Source organism: Gouania willdenowi, chromosome 19, assembly GCF_900634775.1.
Source record: "Gouania willdenowi chromosome 19, fGouWil2.1, whole genome shotgun sequence".
In the NCBI taxonomy this organism is placed as follows: domain Eukaryota; kingdom Metazoa; phylum Chordata; class Actinopteri; order Blenniiformes; family Gobiesocidae; genus Gouania; species Gouania willdenowi.
The window spans coordinates 14,061,321-14,077,061 of NC_041062.1; the positions used below are offsets into that span (position 1 = coordinate 14,061,321).

At 38.0% G+C, this 15,741-nt stretch overlaps 1 protein-coding gene across 1 annotated transcript; it reads left to right on the forward strand.

The window, feature by feature from the left end:
• The first annotated feature begins 513 nt into the window (after positions 1–513).
• pde6c (phosphodiesterase 6C, cGMP-specific, cone, alpha prime) lies at positions 514–15,185 on the forward strand. Its single transcript, XM_028476227.1, has 22 exons — positions 514–986; positions 2,640–2,792; positions 4,963–5,052; positions 5,146–5,286; positions 5,825–5,899; positions 5,974–6,038; positions 6,752–6,818; positions 7,313–7,360; positions 7,547–7,696; positions 8,442–8,585; positions 8,990–9,055; positions 9,149–9,304; positions 10,170–10,277; positions 10,395–10,504; positions 11,179–11,266; positions 11,358–11,458; positions 11,686–11,793; positions 12,207–12,270; positions 12,688–12,762; positions 12,867–12,950; positions 13,698–13,851; positions 15,103–15,185. Exons 1-22 carry the CDS (start codon positions 519–521, stop codon positions 15,144–15,146), a joined length of 2,559 nt encoding a protein of 852 aa, XP_028332028.1. The 5' UTR covers positions 514–518; the 3' UTR covers positions 15,147–15,185.
• The last annotated feature ends 556 nt before the right edge of the window (positions 15,186–15,741 follow it).

A 15,741-nucleotide genomic window follows, 5' to 3' on the forward strand; every position in this document is an offset into this window, starting at 1 on the left:
AATAAAAAAAATAAATAAATGACTGCAATCATGCGATAGAAGCACCGTAAAAGCTTTGAGCCCTTACAAATATTGTTGAGTTTCATTCACACAATGATTCTTGGGGGATGGGGGGGGGGGATGGGGGTTGACCGCCCTGGGAGTAATTCGTGTCAGAAACGCCACTGTGGGGACCAACCTGACAGCATGGGGATTGCCCGGTATAAAATGATCAGCGCTGGGATTTGCAGGTTAAGGACGCTTAAAGCAGGGGTTTTAATGTTGTGACGTCACATTAATTAGCGGCCACATTGATCCTTTCAGCCTCTAAGCTACACTTCGCCTGCTTCTGTCTTCCCGAGGACACGGAATGTGTCAGAGGCTGCCGGTGGCTGCACCGCGGAGGGGAATGATCGTGCGCTTTTACGCACCACTCTGATCCATCCATCCATCCAACCCTGAACTCCTCCATGCACACCTGTGTGATGGTTTTATAGGAAGCATCAGAAAGGCACGGGTTATCTAACTAACTGTTGAACATGGCAGACAAGGATAGTGTGGAGAAATACCTGGAGAACAACCCGCAGTTCGCCAAAGAGTATTTTGATAAGAAGCTGCGCGCAGAGGCCCTGACCGCAGCCTTCTCCACCACCGTGGACGTGAAGGACACCGCCTCCTTCAGGGATCTTAACTCCATCCAAGAAGCCGACCTCATCTTCGAGCTGGTCCAGGAGTTGCAGAAACCTGGGACCATGGAGCAGTCCATGCACAAAGTCCTGCAAAGGGTGGCCCTGATCCTGCAGGCCGACCGGGTCAGCTACTACCAGTGCCGCTCCAGGAACGGAATAGCGGAGCTGGCAACGTGTCTCTTTGACGTGACCCCGACGTCCACGTTTGAGGCCAACCTGGTCCATCCTCAGGGGGAAATCGTGTTTCCACTCGAGATAGGTCTCGTTGGTTTCACTGCGACCTCCAAGAAGCCACTAAATGTCCCAGATGTGTCCAAGGTGAGAGGCTGACAGGTTAGGGGCCACACAGTGTAAGGTGTAGGACTGGGCGATATACACCAAAACTCATATCTCGATATTTTTCCGCAAAATGGTGATATATGACGTCAATCTTGACCATTTTAATTCAAATTAAGTCTCACCAGGAAGACAAATCAGGGTTAAAATTGCTGGTGAAAATGTCACACAGTCACATTTATCATTGTGATGTTCAAATCCATGAACATCTGTTCTAAATCATTCCAATGGCATTTTAATTTCATTTCATTTATGTATTTATTTGTTATTTGTATGTACTTTTAACTTCATGCTGTGGACTGTGTGTGTAAACTGTGCAACTTGGTGGCAATTAGGTTTTAATTAATAAAGTTTATCTAATCTCTAAACAGTTGCACAAAATGTGTCACTTTTAGCCTTTTTCTCCTTTAAAGGACAGCACGTGTGAGTGAGTTCTGTAATGTGGCTTGTTTAATTGTGCTTCCTATGCTGTTCTGAGAAGTAGTGAAAGCAGCGACTCCTGAAACAAGTGTTTTTAACCAAAATAAGCTCCAATATATATATATATATATATATATATATAATATTGTAATTTTTGATATCACCATAATAGTAAACTCGATATATATTGAATCGCGATATATCGTCCAGCTCTAATAAGGTGGCTTAGAACAGCAAAACCACATAAAAACAACAACCTCCCCCTTTAAGTTAGATATTATAAAGGTATGAGTGCAGAAAAGTCATGGAAAAGTTCAAATGTGGCTTTTCCATAATGAGTTTAAATACAATTATTTTTATAATTTAGGTTTAAAGTATGTCCACAAAATAAAATGTCAATCAATATTTAACATAAATAAATATTCAATTCATTTCAAATCACTTTATTTGTCCCAAAAAGGGGACATTTTAAAGGGCATGACAGCATTGGACATTTAGATTTAAAAAAAAAAATGTCATGTAAAACTTTAAAAGTATGTGTTAAATCACAGTGCTATGTGTTCTTAATCTGTATTTTTTTTTTTTTACTTTATTCATTATTAATTAAAACTAAATTGGGTAATTGTGAAGATATTAGCGTAAAGAATCAATATGATGCAGGGGGAAAAAAAGGAATGTTTACAACATCTAAAAGCAGCCAAAAGTTAGAATTCATAAACAAAATATTAGCATTAGGTAACTTATTTTGTATTTTATTTTTAATTACTCAACAAAGGCAGCACAGTTTGTTATAGTAGTGTTTATTTCTCTTAGACATAAGATCTGGAGGCATGTTGTGGAGTTTGCATGTTCTACCTTTGCCTGTGTAGGTTTAGGTTATTATTATTAATATTATATAATATTATTATTAGCAAATGAGTGTGTAAAGGTCTTGTCTGTCTGAATGTATATAAATACTTTAAATGTGCTTTGTTTTTGTTTTTTTGTAATTTTTTTTTAATTTTTTCTGATTATGTGTGCAAATTGTTCATTCTTAAAAAATCCCAAATTCTTAATCCGTCTTTTTTTTTTTTTTTTTTTTTTCAAATTTGGTATAAAATAATGTAATGTTGAACATGTTCTATAGGGAAGGATTATCAAATCTAGACGTCTTTGGATTTACCTCTGATTCATGTGAACGTCTTCCTTCCTGCTTTTTTTTTTTTTTTTACCCAGAATCCAAAGTTTTCGGACTTTGTGGACAAACAGACGGGATACCTGACCAAATGCATGCTGTGTTTTCCTTTGGTGGCTGATAAAGAGTGCCTTGGAGTCGTCATGGCACTGAACAAAATAGGAGCTGACAGTTTCACTCCTCAGGATGAAAAGGTACAAATACAAAGCAGATTTCCTGATATTGCCATGTGGCATTCGCGGTGGAGCGCATTGCATTTTAGGTGAAATTCATTGTTTTAGTACAAATATAACCACGTTCTATGTTCACAATTTGTCCTGAAATTCCTCTTACATCCCAGTTGATCCTTTCTGTGGTTGTTTGTCTGCTTCTTTAAAAGGCCCGAGCCCCACCACTTTAGTGTGCAGCTAAATAAAGATAATTGCTGTAATTACATTCTAACAGCGGGGTGCCAAATACTCTCATTATGTCAGAGGGAGCCAATCAGACCTCACAGACTCAGCGTGCGTCGCTTTTGAGGTTTCAACGTTAAAAAAAGATGTAACTTGAAATACATTATCGCCGCAGCCTGCATCACAAAGTCAGTATCTAATGCCGTGGCCTCCCATCGAGACAAAATACACTCCACAGAGAACAAACTGTCTGATGAAAAGGACGCGTTCGCTTACAATCAAAGCTGAGATTTAGAAATTAGGATTCACAGCGAGTTGGAAAAACGTCGGGGCATGTGAGGATTGGGGGATTTGAAGCTCAGCATAACTTTGATGTTAAAAGCAGAAAAAGCAACACTCACGTTAGCACAGTGAAGAGCATTGAAAAGAATTGCAATTGTCCGTAAAGTAACACTCTATTTAGTTCTATTAGGAAGATGTGTGTCAAGATTTCACTAATACAGGAAAAATGTCATTTTTTTTGGTTTGAGCCATGGGTTGGAGTCATTTACTGTTTTTAATTACTAAAGTTCAATTACAATTACTGAGCTTTTAACAAATAACCACATAAAACTTCCTCTGATGTTAGCTTTCTATTAGCATCTCCTATGATAACGGGTCCTAAATCAGCTGTAAAATACACTAAAAATAAATCTCTATCATCACATTTCTTTCCTACCTTGGAAAACATATATTTCTATATTTTTGGTGTGGGCGTCTGAGTCTTTTTTGTGTCCGTATGCCCCTCGATTTCAGTTTTTTTGAACGGTAAAATGTGGTAAAGCTTGATATGAAACATTTTAATAATTGTTAACTACATACAGTATGAGTCGAACTGTACATCGAAATTTAACACGGTTCGCCAGTTTTGTTTTGCATTCAATTATAATTGACTATTTTTGTTGAATTTTCATGGCAATTACAATTACGACAGCAACAGATTTTTAAAATTACAATTAGAATTACGCCATGATTGTAATTAATTATCAATTACAATTATATTATTGTATCCAATCCTGTCCTAAACCAACGCTCAGTGGGTTTTGCACTTAATAATTGAACTGCTTAGTGAAAAAGATGAAGATCGAATTTTCATGGCGATTGCAATTACAGATAATTATTTTTCACATTACAATTACAATCATAATTATGCCGTAAAATGGTAATTAATTATCAATTACAACCAACTCTGGTTTGAGCGACGATCCTCACATGCATTTCAACCAGGGTTGGTGTCAATTACAATTGTAATCGCATAATTGACAATGAACTGCAATTATAAGTGTAATTGTAATTGTAATTTTAAAAATGTGCCGCTGTCGTAATCATATTTACATTTTCATTGAGTTCATATAATTCACTTTGTAATTGTAATTGCTATGAACATTTAACACAAAACTGGTGAGCCATGTTACAGTTCTATGTACAGTTCTAGACACAATTGTCAACATGTGTTTCATATCAAGCTTTCTCACATTTTAACATTTAAAAACACACAAAAAGCTCACACCAAGAATATTAATACCTATAGATTGGAAATAAATTAAATGATAGATATTTTACAGCTGATTTAGGACTTGTTATCATAAGAAATGCTAACAGGAAGCTAACAAAAGTTAACTTTCATTAGGTTATTCATTTCAGGCTCAGTAAATTGTGATTTATTGTAATTGAACTTGAATTGAGAAGATAATTGTAATTGACTTTCTGAGGAAAAAAAAAATATTGCAATTTAATTGTAATTGGAAAAAAGGCTGGTCACTGTAATCGTAATTGAACATGAGTAATTGAAGACATAATTGTAACTGAAAAATGTAATTGACCCCAACCCTGATTTGAACCCACCTGCCATAATAATGCTTTCCAGGTTACATTAAATAGAGATTCATGTCTTTGAACTTGACTGAACCTCTGAATCTGATTTGTCCTGCAGCTTTTCCACAAGTACATGAACTTTGCCCAAGTTATCGCGCTGCAGCATTTCACAGCCTACATGTTTAACGTGGAGTCCAGAAGGAGTCAGGTGATCTCATGCGCTGCTTTGAAACACAATCCAAGCTCCTCAGCATCTTACTGAAGGTTTCCTCCATTGTTCCCTTTGGCTCGTTGGCTCCAGGTGCTTCTGTGGTCGGCCAGCAAAGTGTTTGAAGAGTTGACTGACATTGAGCGTCAGTTCCACAAAGCGCTCTACACTGTAAGGATCTACCTGCAATGTGAGCGATACTCAGTAGGCCTGTTGGACATGACCAAAGAAAAGGTTGGTGTTTGTAGACGACGTCATCAGGATAGTTTTACATAGTGTTGTAGTACTCAAGACCGGTCGCGGTCTCAAGACCAGATTTTAAAGGTCTTGGTCTTGTCTCAGACTTGAAAGCTCGGTCTTGTCTCGGTCTCGGAGTGCCCGAACTCGGGATTTTTTTTGTCAAGACCAGCACTGATTCCTGCTATTCTTCAACTTTACTAATGTGATCATGAAGAGAAAAACTTGGTAAAGTGATAAATATCTTTGATTCATGCGTTACCTTTTTTATCAAACGTATTTTAAGGAAACTAAAACTAAAGAAAGAATGTTCTTTAACTGTTCAACCTTGTCAGGGTTTTTGAAATTGATTTTTATGGCTTGGTCTTGTGTTGTCTCGGTTTTGGTCTCGACTCGGTCTCGACTCCCAAAAGTCTTGGTCTTGTCTTGATCTCGATGCATTCTGGTCTTGAGCAAGTCTTGATCTCGGATAATGTGGTCTTGAGCACAACAGTAGTTTTACAAGCTCACCCAAAAACGTCCTTTTTTCCTGCAGGAATTCTATGACGAATGGCCGGTGAAACTGGGAGATGTAGAACCGTATAAAGGACCAAAAACACCAGATGGCAGGGTAACCATTTGTTTCATATTCCCGTGGTTTCCTGTTTGAGAACAATCTGTGACGTCATGCTTCTTTCTATACAGGAAATCATCTTTTACAAGATCATTGACTACCTGTTGGAAAACAAAGAAGAAATTAAAGTTATACCGTGAGCAGCTTTGCTTTCAATCTACAAACACTGTCAAAAAGGCAAAAAACACAGAAGCAGCAACATGAAGTTGTGAATAATTTCCAAAGTAAAAGCACAAGTAATTCATACAGATTGCCAGAGGTGAAAGTAATGAATTACAAGTACTCATGTTACTGTAATTGAGTTTCTTTTATGAGTTCTTGTACTTTTTTGAGTTTACTAGTACTTAAGTACGTTTTAAAAGAAGTAAAGTACTCCATTACATTTCTACACCCAACAGTTACTGAGTAAATTATTATTCTTTGTTTTAAAACGATCAACGTACATTGTGAAACGACAAAAAACGAAATGACCAGACAACAATCTGTGTGCAAGGAAACCGTGGCAAGGATTAGTACCAAAAATAAATGGAAGTAACTAGTAACTTTTACTTTGAGTACTATTTAATTGAGCTACTTTTCACTTGTACTTGAGTATTTTATGTATGATTTACTTGTACTTGAGTACGATTTCAATCAAGTAACAGTACTTCTACTCGAGTAGGATACATCAGTACTCTTTATACCTCTGCAAATAGCAAACGGGTCAATTTGAAGTGAATACTACATGTGTCTTTAACTCTTTTCGTTATTCATTGCCTTTAAGGAAGATTTGATCAAATCCAAACTCCAATCTAAGTTTTGTAAATATCAAGTGGACAAATAAATTCTTCTTTTCATAATCATTTGCAGTGGCCCGCCTGCAGATCACTGGGCTCTGGTCAGCGGACTTCCAAGCTATGTTGCGGAAAACGGCTTTGTAAGTCCCTCATATGTGAATAAGTCGGATGCCATTTCAATAAAAATTTGTATTCAGATACTTTAAATGGAGGGGTTCTCAACTATTGGATTGGGACCCAAAGGTGGGCCAGTCAGATGTAAACATTTACTTTTGCAGAAAATGTATATTATTGCAGAAGAGCTACTTTTACTTTTTCAGTCAAACTTTCAAATGTAGCATCTGTTTACTGTTCATTGTTCAAAAGAATTTCATTCTTTCGTGTCAGTTGTCATCAATTTGTAGAGTTAATATTCTCAGCCAAACCTATATTTTACATTTATTTGTGATGAATAACTGTATTAGTAGGATAAATGTCCTATCAAATGGCACAAATTGACATTTTTTTCTTGCGTTCTATCGCGGCTTGTTATCAAGCGGTGATGATGGATCCAAAGCAGTTGAGAACCTCTGCTTTAAAGGGCGATATCATCAAATCAATTGATTTATGTGTGTTTAAATGTGACTTCCTTTAGATTTGCAACATGATGAATGTGGCTGCAGACGAATACTTCAAATTCCAGGTGTGTGGCTTCATTGCCTTTTGTTGCATTGGTAGGAGACACCATGAATATTTTGTGGATTGTACGTACTGTATTTGAGGCCTGCAAATGGCACATCCATTTGATCAGTGACCATTATCTGCACACAAAGGGAAGAGAGATGGAAGGGCGGTGTTTTATTGTAAAATGTGTTTCCCTTTCTTTCAGAAAGAGGCCGTGGACGACACGGGTTTTGTCATCAAAAATGTCTTGTCACTGCCGATCGTCAACAAGAAAGAAGAAATTGTGGGAATTGCCACTTTTTTCAACAGAAAAGACGGCAAACCCTTTGATGAACATGATGAGCAGATCACTGAGGTTCTAACTCTTACTTTGTTTCCTGTTGTTTAAGGCGTTAAGCGCTCAATCAGATCAAAAAGAATTTGGTTTCTTGTTGTTGCATGAACATATCAAGTCTTTTATGTGCAAAGTTCCTGAATGATGTTTTGCTATCCATCTTGTCCGACTGGAACTCTTTGCTTAGAATTCGATTTAAAAACAACTATAGAACATAATGGTGGAACGAACAAGTGATAACACATTTTAAAGAATCTCATCTTGTAAATAAGAAGTGGTTCCCAACCTTTTTTGGATCGTGACCCCATTTTGATATCAAGAATTTCTGCTGACATTTTCGTTTTTGATCATGTTCGAGCTCGGATTTACTAGATTTTATATTTCACAAAGTGAAAGCATAGAAATACAGTTGTTTAAGAGTGTTATTTTAATAAAAAATGAATAAATAAATAAATAAAAAAATGTCAAAACTCTATTTCAATTCTTCAGAAATTTCAGGCGACCCCACATTGGGTCTCGACCCCAAGGTTGAAAAACACTGATTTAGTGGCTCATGAATAGATTTATTTCTACAGTTTTATAATTTACGGTCATCTCACACCTGGGGTTGGACCAAGACTGACACTTTATTTGTTAATTTTTCACTCTCTCTCTCTCACGTACCCCCTTTAGTGCCATCTCATTCACCTAGGGGTACACGTACCCCCATTTTATTTTGGATATGTTGATTTATCTCAGTCTTTCTTCATTCCCTTGTTCCTTTAAGGCCCTGACACAGTTCCTTGGATGGTCCGTGCTCAACTGTGATACCTACGACAAACTGAACCGCATGGAGTACAGAAAAGATATCGCCCAGGAGATGCTAATGTACCAAAGCAAATGCACCACAGCTGAGCTCGAGAGCATTCTGGTGAGTGTGAACCTGATTTACTTTACCTGATTGACTTTTGTAAATGCAACTTGAAGTATAAACTTCTAACAGAAGTAAAGTCTCACCCCGAGTTGTAGCAACTCCCAAACTGACGGTGCCACTAGCATCTTTAGCTTCAAATGCCAACGCCATTGCTACATGATTAGAAGGAAATGCAACGTCTGAGTGTTGATTCGTTCACTTGACAACTAACATTTATGAACACATCCTCTGGCACGGAGAGCTGCCGCTTTGTGCATTTGTCTAGAAAGTCTGAAAACATGATTTTAGTTTATTTGCCTTTTATTCGCGCTGTTCCGCTTGAGTGCCACTCAAATTGTAGAGAAGATGGCTGATAGATTACACTGTCATTTCAAATGTTTGTCCACGCTTTCCATCCCCAGAACACTAAAGAGAAGTTTGATTCGGAACCCGAAGACTGTGATCAGAAAGAGATGTACAAGCTGTTGGTATGATTTATTTTAACCCATGAAAGACTGACAGTATTTAGTGATGGACTAATACCGTCTTGGTTGTACCGGGGACTTGTTTTTGTTGTTCAGAAAGCAAACTGTCCACCAGCTAACAACGTCCACGGAGAGGATCTGTACCTGTTTTCATTCAGCGACTTCCCAGTTTCCGAGTTTGAGCTCATCAAATGTGGCATTCGTATGTTCTTTGAGCTCGGAGTGGTCGAAAAGTTCAAGGTTCCTGCAGAGGTGAGTGCGAGAGACACTCGTTTTTTTTTATGTATCTGTTTAAAAAAGTGGGGATTTTAAAGGTATCTAAAGTGAAAAATGTTCCAATTATTTTTCTGATCTATGGGAATCCTTCAGTTATGTCAGAGACTTATGAGGATTTCTGACTCAAAATACTGAAAAACCACTAAATGTGCCTATTTATTGGTTTAACACATTATCAAAAGCATCTAAAAGTTTAAGAAGCTTGTTTTCTTAACTAAATATAGATGTTAATTTGCTATTTGTGTAGAAAAAAAAGTGAGTTCACCCATTTGGTTAATCTACTTTAGCCTATATTTGTATTTTGACTGTTCATCTATCAGGAAGTTGCACCCATAAAAGCAAATAGTGGCTCTTGAATGAAGGTGGATCATGTCTTTCCAAATAGAAAAGGACACTAATGTTTAGTTTTGTTTTGTGGACTTTAACTGCAGCAGACAGCGTCCTTGTAAAATGTTATTGGAGTTTATAGAAAAGAACGTTCGAGGTCGGTGTTTTTGACAACTTTAAATTCAAATTCCAGAATAACTGGTGAACTGAGGCTTTGTCTTTGTCCTCAAGGGCTGGCAAGTTACAAGAATGAGAGACAAAAGGATGCGAAAATGAGAAAAATGGAAAAGAGTTGAGCGTTGCTTTGGGGTGGGATTATAGGATCTTGTCATGCTGTGTCTGGTGTCTGCTTATGTAAATGATACAATAAAGCGGCTGCGGAGAATAGCGTGTTATCCTGTTTTTTATTTGGGGGGGGGGGGGGGGGGGGTGGACACATTTATTGCATTGTTTTTGAATAATGCGTTCTATTATTTTGTTTGGAATCCAACACTTGTTCTTTACTTCCTTTCAGACCCTGACCAGGTGGATGTACACTGTTAGGAAAGGTTATCGTGCCATTACCTACCACAACTGGAGGCATGGCTTCAATGTAGGCCACACCATGTTCTGCCTGCTGCAGGTAAAGTCTTTCCCCTGTGGACTGATCACGCGCTTTCTGGTCGATGTCCTATGGATTCCGTGTATAAATCGAGCCGTGTATTGTAAAGCCACAACATGACTGCTTGCTCTTTTATAGACTGGAAAACTGAGAAAGTACTACACCGATCTAGATGCCTTTGCAATGGTGGCTGCTGCTTTCTGCCACGATATCGACCACAGAGGAACCAACAACCTCTACCAGACAAAGCAAGTTGACCTTTTATTTGTAATTGTCATTTTAAAAAATCTGTCTGATTTTGAGTCTCTGAGTTTAGATAATTGACGTTGTAATTGTAATCGCTATGAAAATTCTATGAAAATTCTCAATTATACTTTAACGCAAAACTGGGGAACCATGTTACAGTTCTATGTACAGTTCTACACGTATGTAGCTAGCAATTATTAAAATATGTTTTAGATCAAGCTTTCCAACATTTTACCATTAAAAAAAAAATTGAAATCAAGGCGTATACTGACACAAAAAAAGCCTAAGACACCCACACCCTAAATATTAAAACCTATATTTTCATTGATTATGAAGCCTAACAAGGTAACCAATAGATAGGAAATAATTTAGATGATAGATTTTTGTTTTTAGTGTATTTTACAGCTGATTTAGGACCCGTTATCATAAGAGATGCTAACAGAAATGATTAATTGTAATTGTCATTGAACTTTAGTAACGAAGAATGTAATTATAATAGACTTTCTGAGGATAAAAGACAATTGTAATTCGATTTTAATTGGAAACAAATGCTGGTCACTGTAATCAGAACTGAATTGTAATTGAACATGGGTAATTGAAAAATGTAATTATAACTGAAAATAGTAATTGACCCCAACCCTGCCCTGTCCTCACCTTCTTTCCTTGTGTTTCCTAGGAGTGCTTCCCCTCTGGCCCGACTCCATGGCTCGTCCATCTTGGAGAGGCACCATTTAGAGTACAGCAAGACACTAATGGCAGAAGAGGTACACCAGACTCCTGAGTCACTCACAGGTGGCGATCTATAAAAAAGCTCCTAAAGTGAAAAAAAAATCATCTTTTTTTTTGCCCTTGTAGAGCCTGAACATCTTCTGCAATCTCCAGAAGCGTCAGTTTGAGAACGTGCAGCACCTGTTCGACGTGTGCATCATTGCCACCGACCTCGCTCTTTACTTCAAGTAGGTACTCTGTGGGAAGAAAAAAGAAAAAGGACATGATTTTGCTGAGATTTAAAAGTAAGACTCCCTCGCTTTAGCTGACATTCCCATAAAGGTTAACTGCAGGCAATCATTAAATGTCAGTCTGCCCGTGTCTTTATTTTGCACTCGTACGGAACGTTTTATAGCACCTGTCTTTTCTCCAGCGCTCTCTTTTTCGCTTGACGTCTTTGTTGTCTCGCATGCAGAAAGAGGACCATGTTCCAAAACATTGTGAATGCCACCGAGCCAATGACGGACGAGAAGGAGGCCACTGCTTACGTTTCTAACAACCCCATCAGGAAAGAAATTGTCATGTAAGTTTTTATTTATTTTGAACGAACGGATAAAAAAATTTGGAACGAATAAACAAATCTCAACAGAAATGTAATACAAGAAGAAGCCAATGCTTGTCAAATCCTATCCCTCATTTTTCACCATCAACAACTGCACAATCCAATGAAATAAACCAGATTGACAATACAAATAGAAACTCCAATTGAGCTGTTGAGAAAAACAGAAGAAAAACAAACAAAATGGACATCAACATCTGTGAGATTCACATTCTTCTTCTTCATTTCTGTACTTTTCGAAGACATATCCTAGCAGAAGTTTGTGCATCTACTCCAGAGAGGATTTCGCTTACAGCCGGTCATTGCAAACCATCAGCATCACTGGATGACAGCCTCACTGATGTCTGTCTCTCTCTCTCTCTCTCTCGCTCCTCCAGGGCCATGATGATGACAGGATGTGACTTGTCTGCAATCACCAAGCCTTGGGAGGTACAGAGCAAGGTGGGTGGCCTTTACATGCCTCACAGTTGCCCGTATACAAATATAAATAGAAGCGTAACAAGCATGAAGACAGCCAAAGTCAATGTTGTGTGGTTTGCACTGGGAATAGAAATTGATTTACCCTTTTAAATGCGTGTTCCTCTGTTTGATTCTATAACTTCTTATACTCTCACAATATTTAACATTTTACTTGACATATTAGTCCTTGTCTGATTAAAATCAACTTTCTGCTTTTTATGTTATTGATATCCTTGTATTTATTCCATTTAAAAAAATTGTTTTTAGTTAAAAAGCCTATGTGTTTTTTTTTTTTTACTCCTAAAATGAAATTTGCAAAGTAAAAAAAAAGTCATCTTTGCCTGACGTGTGGCTTTGTGCCCTGTAACATGCTGTGCCTGTGGCTGTGTTTATCCTCAGGTAGCTCTGATGGTTGCAGCAGAGTTCTGGGAACAGGGTGATTTGGAAAAAAATGTTCTCGATCAACAACCAATTGTAACGAGCTCAACCTCTTTTGGGTTTTTATTTTTGACAAGTTTGGAATCGACATATTGGACAAGCTCTTATTTTTTTTATTTTTTATGTTTTCCTTTTCTCAGCCCATGATGGACAGGAACTGTGCTGAACAGCTACCCAAGATGCAGTGCGGCTTCATTGACTTTGTGTGCTCATTTGTTTACAAGGTACCTATTATCCCACTGTTCATACTCTATTTATTGGTTTATTTAACAGGGGCAGTGTACATTAATATCCATACAGAAAATGCACCAGATTTAGCCAGAAGGCTATTTTTCATTTGTAGTCCCTGGACGGAATATTCAATTGTCACCCAAAATGATTACAAAATACAGAAAATATACAGTGAAAAATGCAACTACATAATAACATATCATACTTTGATTTGATCTTTGATTCGATTTGATTACATTTGATTAAATTAACTTCCATTTACAGATAAAACTCTGGATGGTTAATTTGAAACGGAATACCTCTATCCTATACGTGAACTTAAACCTTTAATGCAACAACAAAGTTTCTAAAAAGCCTTGAAATATCATCACGTTATATCACATTCTGTCTGTCTGATTCATTTCTAATCCAATAACTAAACACAATGGAGTCATTGTTTAGTAGAGTTGCACATATGTATGAACCCAGTGTAACTGTATAGCAGAACAAACAAATTCTGACACAATTTCCAGAGATGACTTTTTTGCATTTATTGCTTTAGTCGTCATCTGGTTTAGCACAACAGGAAGCTCAGAGGAGAACCTGCTGAGCCCAGCTGGTTTCTGTCAGTATCCCTCTCACATCCATAACAACAGCGATGTGCATGTGCTGATGGGAAACACACTTATCCTTGTCTTACAATTAGAATCTCATCCTCCAACGTTCGTTGTCGTTGTTAATGTTGTTTTTCCATTTGTCAGGAGTTTTCCAGATTTCACAAAGAGATCCAGCCCATGTTTGATGGCCTAAACAACAATCGAGCGCACTGGAACGAGCTGGCTCAGGTATACGAGGCTAAGATGAAAGCCATTGAGGATGAAAAGAAGAAACTAGAAGAAGAGGAAGCCAGAAAAGGTAAATAGTTTTCAAAGCTACTGTTTGTTTCCAAGTAAAGCTTGACATAAAGAGATAAAAGTTAGACAATTAAGTTAGAGTCCTCTTTGTTATCATTTTAGATATGTTTACTGCCATTTATGTATTTGTCTTTAAACAGGATTAGGTCAAAAGTACTTAAAGGTAGGGTAGGCGATTTTTTTTCAGATGCACTTTTTAAGTTTATCGTCTTTATGTCCTGAAAGAAATTAAGATCTTATGTGCTCTGAAAAAGGAACGAAGAAAATATGTCAACTGTAGCAGCTGTAAACCTGTTTGCTTTTTTTTTTTAACCAATCACGTCTCCCTGTTGCCCTGCTCGTTCTCGACTCCTCGCGTGCACGAGCCCACACTCAAAGCATGTCACTGGTGACAGACTTAAAAGAGAGTTTTTAGTCACGTTTTTTAACATATGTAATGATAAAGTTTATTGTTTACTAACCGCTGGATGAGACATGAGACAACAAAGTTTCTACACAATACAAGCGATGAGCTGAGGTCTGCTTCTGGAGCAGCTGTGCTCGTGCATGGGAGTGAGACGGAGCACAGAGGGGAGGGGGGAGGGGGAGGGGGTTAAGGCGGAGCCGTACGGGAAGCTACATTCAAAATCATGTTAGCTTTTGAAAATCACCTACCCTACCTTTAAGAGATTTTGACAAAATTTCAACCAAAGACAGACCTGAGGCGATGGAAGACTACAATTGATTTTGGAGGGGATTGGGATCAATATATTGATTCTGGCTCAGTTTCAAAGAACAAAAAATCCCTACTTCTCATTATTGGCGAAATTTGAAAAATCTCATATATCGGTTTGTGATTGACCGATCTTCGGTTATGTCAGGTTGGTTTCTTCATTAGCCCGCCAAGTTTCATCTGGATTGGATCTGGATTGCATGTGTCATTTAGATTTTTCAAAAAATGGGATTGCCCATACATTTGGTCTGACAGTATGGTTATTAATAGGAATATATATGTCTTCCAAGCCTTTAAAGTATGAATGATCATGATACCGTGATCAGGATCACTGATCCAGATAACTGCCAATATGTGGCAAAGAGGATATTTGGTGCTTGTTGAAGGTTTGCACTCTTTTTTGATTTTATTGCAAAAGTCAGTCTAAAATATCCCTATCACCAGAATAACAGGACTAGAAAAGAACATGTCTCTAAGTACTGCAAAATAAAGCTTTAACATCTTGTACTAATCTTTGCTCAACATTTGTGTTTATCTTAGCTGGCGGTGACGGAGGGAAGTCAAAGACTTGCACCATCTGTTAAGGTTCTTCACTTCCTGGATTTTCACTCTGTTTAACTCTAGTATAGACCTACACGTGTCCCTTTGAGTCTGAAAAGTCATCTTGAAGAGGACTTATCAACACCAGCGTAGTTCTGTCCGGTTTTCTGCGATTTACATTGGTGCAGTGCAGACCAGTTGAGTTTGGACTGGTCCAAGCGTCAAGCATAGTTGGCTCTGGTCTGCGGTGCAGCCTGGACTAGACCATTTTAATCAAATCTTCACCAAGAACAGAATACTATTGGACATTGACAGCAAGATGTCGGACCGTGAATGTGTGAAGTTTTTAGACTTCTTTTCTGCCACATACTGCTAAGGACATACAGTATCTAGTATCTCACCTAATCTAATGGTTCTCAGAGGGGAGGAGCCTGGCTCTGAGGGTGCCATGCACTCTGGAGTGAACCAGTTAGGAGTTTTTCCACCCCAAACTATGGTTGAACACAGTCTATACAGATGCTTTGCATTTAGGTTCTGCAATTCTGGTATTTTCATGCCAAAGCGACAGCAGCCAGTTAACTCTTGATGTAGTTGCACTGTAGGTAGCACAACACACTTACACTCAACCAGGCAGGGACG

What these genes read in the sequence shown, in the direction of transcription:
- pde6c (XM_028476227.1), top strand. Translation starts at nt 519, where the DNA reads ATGGCAGACAAGGATAGTGTGGAGAAATACCTGGAGAACAACCCGCAG. An exon ending in TCACTCCTCAGGATGAAAAG is followed by an intron (nt 2,793 to 4,962) that starts GTACAAATACAA and finishes TTTGTCCTGCAG; the next exon opens with CTTTTCCACAAGTACATGAA. An exon ending in AGTTCAAGGTTCCTGCAGAG is followed by an intron (nt 9,305 to 10,169) that starts GTGAGTGCGAGA and finishes ACTTCCTTTCAG; the next exon opens with ACCCTGACCAGGTGGATGTA.